An 8,513-nucleotide genomic window follows, 5' to 3' on the forward strand; every position below is an offset into this window, starting at 1 on the left:
GAAGGTCTAAACCTTGTCTGTGGTATTCTGAGTAGGATTCAATGATTGAATGACTGTGACGAGCTTCAAACTTCTGAGGGCGGGGCGTTAGTGACAGATGCAAAAGAATCATTGGATTCTATTCCGACATGATCGAGAACCGACAGCTGAATAGCCGTGCCGTGACAGGGTGCGTTGAACATTTCCACTGAGAGGATGGGAGGTAGCCACTGACAACGGTGAAACCCTTGCATACAGCTTGCCATGGAAGGAGCCTTGCGTGCTTGAAGAAGAAGACAGTAGGAAAGCAGAGATTCAGAAGATGGAGCATCTCCAAAACCTCAACCTATTCTCCATTACTGCAAAACAAGTACTTCTTTCATGTTCTTTTACTTTTCACAATCAACCCTGATAATTATTGATATCCTGACTAAGAGTTACAAGATAACCATAGCTTGCTTCAAGCCGACAATCTCCGTGGGATCGACCTTTACTCACGTAAGGTATTACTTGGACGACCCAGTGCACTTGCTGGTTAGTTGTGCGGAATTGCAAAAGTGTGATTGCAATTTCGTGCACCAGCGATAGCGCAGGATGGGAACTCCAACATCCTCCCTATTGCATTCGCCCTTGTGGAAGGAGAAAATGTAGAGTCGTGGTCATTCTTCTTGTCCAACCTACGAGAGCATGTGACTCCTCAGGAGGCTATCCTTGTAATCTCTGACAGGCATAACGGGATCAAGGCAACGCTTGAGGCACCTGAGACTGGGTGGCTGCCTCCACGTGCTTTCTGAGCGTATTGTATTCGGCATGTGGCAGCGAATTTTGCCCTAACTTTCAAAGGTAAAGATTCAAGGAGGATGTTAGTGAATGCTGCCTACGCAAAGACTGAAGCAGAGTTTTATTACTGGTTTGACATCGTGCGGACTGAGAATCCAGCAATGTGTGAATAGGCCAATCGGATGGAGTACGACAAATGGACCCAACATGAGGATAGTGGTAGACGGTTCGGGCACATGACAACCAACATCAGTGAATGTGTGAACTCGGTGCTAAAGGGAACTCGAAACCTTCCGGTCACATCGTTGGTTCAGTCAACTTACGGGAGGCTTGCTCAGCTTTTTGTGGTACGGGGACAAACAGCAGAGGCACAACTCGGATCTGGTAATGAATTTTGCCAGGCATTGGCTAAGGCAATTGATCGGAATCTAAGAGACTCAAGGTGCTTCACTGTCACGTTATACGACAGGCATCAATCAGAGTACACCGTGGCCGAGACAACACCAACCGGGCGCTTCTCGCTGGGTAGCTATAGAGTTTGCCTTAAAGATCACAGATGCGACTGTGGCCACTTTCAGGCGCTGCATTATCCTTGTTGCCACGCCATTGCATGTTGCGCCTACTCTCGCCTTAATTGGGCGTCATATGTTCACGAGGTCTATTGTATGAGTGAAGTTTTCAACGTTTACAAGCAGGATTTTGTTCCGCCTATCCCGGAAGGCCTATGGCCTCCATATGCTGGGCCAACCATCATTCCTGATCCTAAATGAGGCGTGCAAAGGAAGGTCGTCCAAGAGCAACCAGGATCTGTGGTTGTATGGATCAGTCTCTGGAGAACCAGTCGAAGCGCTTGTGGGCTATGCCATTAGGCTGGGCATACGCAGAGGAACTGTGACCAGCGAAGACATACTACCGGAGGGATGCGTAGATCTCATTACCTTGTTTTAGTTGTTTTATTAACTGTTCAGTTGAGTTATGTATGGTTGGTTATGTCTATGAATGTCACCATGTTGATTTTCTGCATTAATTTCATATGAATAAAATCCGTTTATTTTAGATGTTTGATTGCATCAATGGTATCATTTAGACTGCGCATGATAACTGTGACGAAAATAATGTATATCATAGAATCTCAAACCGCTTATGCACACTGTGGTAGGTTGCCACGGTTTATGTTAAAATTATAAACCGTAGTAGCTTCCCACGGTTTACATAGAAGTGTCAAATTACACAATCAGGTAAGGAATATCTGTTTTGTGTATTTGAGTAAAGCTTTCACCTATTTTATTTATTTGGGTAAATTGCCCATAAAATCATCATATTCCTAATTAATTCGATTTTTAATTTAAATTTGGATAAAAATAAATTTTAGAAAACACATTAAATATATTATAAAATTACACATATATTTATCAAATTCTATACTTTTATAAGAACAGAAATAATATGAAAAGTCAATTATTTATAATTGAATTCAAACGTAATACTCCATATCCAAACAAAATATGCAAAAGGAATCATTGCACACATTAAACGAGTTAGATTTATCATACAATAATACAAACAGAAAATAATTTACCTTTTGAAAATATACATATAAGAGACAGAACATATAACAAAGATACACCGGTGCAGAAGTTTAGCAGTTTCAGAAACAAGACCATATACTAAATCTGTATGTATCAATTACAAAAGCCAAGGGCAAGCTTAGTAACATTGTCAACTCAACAGCTGGGGACTAACATTTCAGATTTACATAAATCATTTACCAAATTAACAGCTAGAAGAAGATGAAGTAAGACTGCACTACAAGAAAATAAACACTAAGGCGGTGTAATATGACATAAGTGGTAATAAGAACAAAACATTGCAGTACCAACTTCTAAAATCCGGCAGCTATATATTACACAGAAAATAAACTCAACTAGTACCATTAATAGATGAGCAAAAAAAGAGTTAGCCTTTGGTTCGCATAATCGTGATGCTACCTTTTCCCCCTTCCGTGCGAATCTTTGTTTTGTTAACGACAGGCTTCCCTGAGAAGGCTGATTTGGGATAAGCTGATGGATCTTCATTGCTTTGCTTTGATTTTGAAGACGGCGGAGTCTGAATGCGCTGATTTATTTCCTTCAATGTTACATCTCCATGAGCACCACTAGGCTTAACAAAAGTAAATGGATAGACCACAGAAGAAGCCAACTTTGGCGGTGTCTGTATAAACGATTTCCTACCTAAACAATGAAAAATGGGTCTAAATTTGTTATCAAATAAAAAAACTTCATCTTACTAACTCTATGTAGAGACCATTTTTGGGATTGAATGCAGCTATTTATAATGACCTTGCTAACAAGAAATCAATAAAATTATACCAGAAAGTGACAAAGATGCCGTGATGTCAACCAACTCTGAAAGAAGATGAATTTTTTGTTTGAGAAGATACGATTCAAATAGAAAAGAACAAAATCAAGGAAGAAGCAACATCCTTCTAACAGGGAGGGGAAAAAATGCCATCTACCTGCAATATCAATCTGAATATCCTCTGCCCCTGAAAAGTTCCTGGAATCAAACAACATAGTCATCAGAATCAGATGACTTTGTATAACCAACTATATGTGAAAAATCAGTCATCCATAGAAGCATACAAATCATCGGGACTGAATTGCATCTCGGTATCATTAAGGCATTCTGCTAGCCAACCTTCAGTGGACTCAAGGTCTTCATAACCAGACGATGATGATGCATTTCCTAATGCATATTCTATGACGGTTGGGAAAACATGAGCCTTTAGAAATTTATCTAAGTCATTATACCAGGAAAAGAAATACAATGAAAAGACGGGATAAAATCTTGCAAGAGGAAAACCTGATGATAAACCAGGAACCCATTGTGACACTTCAGGAAAAGCATCCGTGATCAAGTCCTCCTTCCCCTGTATATGTGCAACGAAGTAACAGTCAGCAAATCAACAACTTCATTAATCACTATGTCTCATTGGGATTAGCATACCCTACTAGATATAAGTGACAAGCAATCTCGAACTGCTGAACAGTAACCCAAAACACAAACTCCCCTTTATTGAGGGATGAAATATCCTTAACCGCGAAGAGGACTCATTGAAGCAGAATATATCACCAAATATAATACTTTAAAGAAGACATCAAGATTTGAACCAAATGGCTCATTAATAGCTAATATACAAGGGGTTTCAACAGAAACTAGCCTTAACATAAGATAGGGATAAAATAACCCAAAACTCATGAAACTGAACACATGTAACATGCATTCATTTTCTGTTCAACAACATAATGGTAATATATCACAGAATTTACTTAAGACAGATTCAAATAGTTTTTGTATGATATCTTCATATTTTTACTACTGTCTAACATATTAGGAGTGTGAAAATTTATTGGAAAGCTAGAAGCACCAACATTTGATTTAAAATATGGCAAAGACATCTCTTCCTTGGAAAGAGAATGATCCCTCTCCTGGCCATTGAATTGTAGCATCCGCCGCCTCTTGACTTGAGAAGAAGTCTCCCTCCCCTCCTCTACTTCTTTTTGTACATCATCCGAAACTGAAATCCAATATTTCCTTGAATCAAACCAGGATAGTTCATAACAACAATTTCTAAAGCAAAAAGAACAATCTAACAAGATGCAAACATCGACAAGACATCAAATGAACTGCCTTACCACTATTGTCAACATTGTATACCAAATCACCACATGCCTTAACTGGTGTAGTTTCATCTTCAAACATGTAGGAAATATCTTCATTTTGGAGCACACCATTCCATGGCTCTTCTGAAATATATTGAAGAAAAAAAAATCAGGCATTACTTATGTAATCGTGTAAAAAAATCAATTTAACATCAAAGCAAGACTTACCAAAATTGGAAGTCTTTTGGAGATCATGATCCTCCCTATGCCAATTCCATGGTTCTTTAGCACCACTATGATAGAACAGGAAGTAAGTGCAATTGTCATGACATGCCATTGATGTAAGATAATAACCCATGGACAAATATATATATATAAGTTCAACCTATAAAATTCACAAACAACAACAACAAAGTCTTATCCCACATGGATTAAACTGTCATTGTGCTCTATCATGAATCATGATTAGGGTGAGCACATGGATCTCCTTTGAATACAAAGAAATAAAGAATCAACGAGAAGAATTGAATCAACCCCTCCCCACACCCCCAACTTCAGACATTATCAAATTCAGCTACAGAAAAACAAATATTAAATATATTGCAAACTAAGTACTAATTAGCACTCCAAAGATTGCCCAGTGTGTGTTGGTTGCAGACATTATCAAAAAAAATTAAATACATTGCAAACTGAACTACCGAAGTACTAATTACCACACCATAGACCAAACCAAGCACTGTAAATTATAAAATAAAACATTAGATTATACAGCAAAAGACATTTATAATGTTTAAAATTTATTTAAAACTTAAAGAAACATGCAGTCTCCCATTTTCATTTATAATGTTTAAAGTTTATTTAAAAACTTATGAATTTGTAGTTGTATATGTTCTTGGAGCACACATTAAGCGTGCTCAAGGAGCAAGAGCATGCAAGTACTTCTCAGTAACCATAGCACGAGCTTAGGGAAAAAAAAAACCAAAAAAATAATTAAAAAAATTGAAATTCTTCATCCATGAAATTTGACAGAAAACCAAACAACCTAATCTAAGATCGTGGAAATCAGAGAGCCACAATGCAAATCAAAACAACTGAATCAAACAGCACCATATATTTAGCAGATAATGCACAAAACAACAGCCAGATGAAGTGAAAAATAAAATAATAATTTTTTTACAAAATTCCCAATTCCTTTTCTTAAACAAAACATATATCAAGAAACATATATCAGAACAAGTACCTCGAAAAACATAAATGTGCTTCTCCAAACAACTCAATCGCGCCCAAAAATAAAACCCTCACCTTAAAAGAATGTCGAAGCTGCAAATAAAATAAAGTAAGCCAAAATAGAGAGAGAGATTTACTTGTCGTCGTCGGTGTTGTTGTTATAATCCATTTCAAGGGCAAGAAGCAGGGAGTCAAGTTTCCAGTCACAACTGATCAGTGTTTTTTCTTTTTATATATTTTCTAGAAAAAGACAGTGGAAAATAGAAAAGAGAAGTAACCGTTACAGAGAATAGAGAGATCGGTTCCCTGTTGTGACTTGAGAGGCTATGACCTATATATAACATGGGAGAAACTGACCCGAGCATGACCAGAAAATACAGGTTTAATTATTTACGTGTCATATTGGGGCTCATTTTTTTTAATATGGAGAGTATAGTGGTGTTTTGAATGGACATTTTTGGTGTATTTGCATATTGGTGAATATGTCACATGTGCAGCATGAACACGTAACGGGAGTGCTAATTAGGGCCGTCAAAATGGACTAAATCCATCGGGCCAGCCCGTTTACCCGTTTAAATGGGCGGGCTTTGTCCCTAAAATTAAGCCCGTTTAAATTTCGGGCTAAACGGGTTGAGCCCGATTAACCCGAAAAAAATGACGGGTTAAACGGGCTAGCCCGTGGGCTAAACGGGTGGCCCGTTTAATTTTTTTTCATTTTTTTATAAAAAAAGTAACACTTTTAGCTAATATTTTTCTCGATTCGACCCGAAAATCCGACCCATCAACTAAAAAAAAATTTTTTTAAATGGTTTTTGACCTAAAAGTAGTATTTTTTGTCAAAATATTTTTCAAAAAATAAAATAAAATGATAAACGGGCTGGCCCGTTTAACCCATCGGGCTGACTATAAATGGTCCGGGCTAAAAAATTTTGGCCCGCGAATAAAGCGGGCTTAAATGGGCCAGCTCGTTTAACCCATGGGCTTAATGGGCTGGGTCTAAATGGGCCGGGCTAGCCCGTTTGACAGCCCTAGTGCTAATGTAGCACGCAGAGGGTGAGTTGACAACACGTGGGGGTGTGTTGCTGACATAGCAACGTGTGATTCGAGACACCTCTAATATTTGGAGGCGTGTTGATGACGTGGCGAAGTGTAATTGGAGAGCAATTTTAATATGTGGGGGTGTGTTGTTGACGTGTCGCTTTGTATGCAACACGTAGTGGGCAACAGTGTTCTGCCTTTATAAGGCCAAGTTCGGTACCATTTTATTGCGGAGAGAAAAGTTGTTTTAGTGTGTTTCTGATGTGATGGAGGGTACTGCAAACTTGGTAGTATATCGTAACGGTGAGATTATACGGAATACTCATGAGGAAGTGAGGTTTGTGTATCAGAATCCGTTTTTGTTTGTGGTTCCATGCACCATGACGTTCGTGGAGTTTTAGAACGGTATGTTGACAAGAGTGAGCAGTATTCTGTATCGAAATCCGTTTATAGTTTTTTGTGGTTTAATACAGTTTGATATTATGCCGATCATTGACGAAGTGAGTATGCAGAATATGTTCCAAATTTATTGGCAGCCTCAGGTGCAAAAGCCATAGTTGAGCTATATGTTGAGTTTGAGAACGTTGAGGCAGATGGGATTCAAAATGGTTCAGATATATAGGATGACAGAGCTGTAGTGTATGAAGGAATGAACAGTGACAGCGAAGAGGACTTCGAAGTCACTTATGAAGCTGGCGATGAAGACGAGGATGGTGATGTGGGAGTTGAGGCAGCAGCTGAGAATGTAGTGGTTCCTCTCGCAGTTAGTCAACCGATGGATGTTCCACCTTTTATGCGTAACTTGGACATTGATGTCATGCATGCACCGAAATTTCCAGAATATGCAAACATAGGTATGTGATGAGTGAATAATACGTTCTTGTTAATTTATATTTTCGATAGATGAATGAATGATGATTTCTGCTTTTTGTAGGTGTTGCTAATCCTCAGGATGGAGAGTTCAGGATTGGAATGGAATATAGTTCTAGAAAGTCGGTCGTCGCAGCAATGTGTATGAGTCTGAGCCACTGACGTTCTATGCAAAATGCAAGACGTATGGGCGAGGGTGCGATTGGCTTATTCGAGCTATCTTGATACGGAAAAAGGTTGTTGGGAGATACGCAGATATAATGGTAGGCACACGTGCACCATGGGAAGAATTTCACAAGATCATTCCAAGTTGGACTCAGATACAGTTACTGAGGCTATAAGGCCATTGGTTGAGACTAGGGGTGGCAATATGTAGGTAGGGTTGTCAACCTGATCCGCAGCGGTAGGGTAGGGTGCGGGTTGGGTTCTCGTGTGGGTCGGGTAGGGTGCGGGTTGAGCCTTAACCCTACCCAACCAACCCGCACCCTATATATGTATATGTTATATATTTATATAAAAATATGTTTCAAGTGAATGTGGAACCAAAGACTTCTCACTAAATGTAAAAGATCCTTAGCCACTAAAAGAAGATCATTAATTGATAATTTAATATATTTTTTTACATAAAAGTCAGTTCTATTTTAAATTAACATGAAGTTATATAATAATTTTGCATATTTTTTGTAACCCGTGGGTAGGGTTAGGGTTGGTTTTAAACCCTACCATACCCTACCTATTGCCACCCCTAGTTGAGACTGACCCGTCCATCAAGGTGAAATCTGTAATTGTAGCAATCCAGTCAAGGTTCAACTACACCATCAATTACTGAAAGGCTAGGTTGGCAAAGCAAAAGTCCATAGCCAAAGTTTTCGGTGGTTGGAAAGATTCTTAACAAGCTTTGTCATGGTGGTTCTCGGTGATGGTTTGGAAGATGCCTGGTTCAATTGTCAAAATAGA

The 8,513-nt window shown here is 38.8% G+C and overlaps 2 protein-coding genes across 2 annotated transcripts in view; one reads left to right on the forward strand and one right to left on the reverse strand.

The window, feature by feature from the left end:
- LOC107470895 (uncharacterized) overlaps window positions 1–773 on the forward strand; it is a 15,795-nt gene extending 15,022 nt beyond the window's left edge. Inside the window, exon 3 of the mRNA XM_016090306.1 lies at window positions 562–773. Within this exon, the coding sequence (XP_015945792.1) occupies window positions 562–773 (212 nt within the window). The remainder of the gene's footprint in view (window positions 1–561) is intronic.
- Window positions 774–2,397: 1,624 nt separating this feature from the next.
- Window positions 2,398–5,978, reverse strand: LOC107470896 (protein XRI1). Its single transcript, XM_052255695.1, has 9 exons — window positions 5,786–5,978; window positions 4,650–4,714; window positions 4,455–4,565; window positions 4,191–4,336; window positions 3,622–3,688; window positions 3,402–3,516; window positions 3,275–3,315; window positions 3,129–3,164; window positions 2,398–3,041 (listed from the first exon to the last, which is right to left on the reverse strand). The coding sequence occupies exons 1-9, from the start codon at window positions 5,815–5,817 to the stop codon at window positions 2,716–2,718; spliced, it is 939 nt and encodes a 312-aa protein (XP_052111655.1). The 5' UTR covers window positions 5,818–5,978; the 3' UTR covers window positions 2,398–2,715.
- Between the last annotated feature and the right edge of the window lie 2,535 nt (window positions 5,979–8,513).

The sequence above is a fragment of the Arachis duranensis genome, chromosome 10 (genome assembly GCF_000817695.3).
Source record: "Arachis duranensis cultivar V14167 chromosome 10, aradu.V14167.gnm2.J7QH, whole genome shotgun sequence".
In the NCBI taxonomy this organism is placed as follows: domain Eukaryota; kingdom Viridiplantae; phylum Streptophyta; class Magnoliopsida; order Fabales; family Fabaceae; genus Arachis; species Arachis duranensis.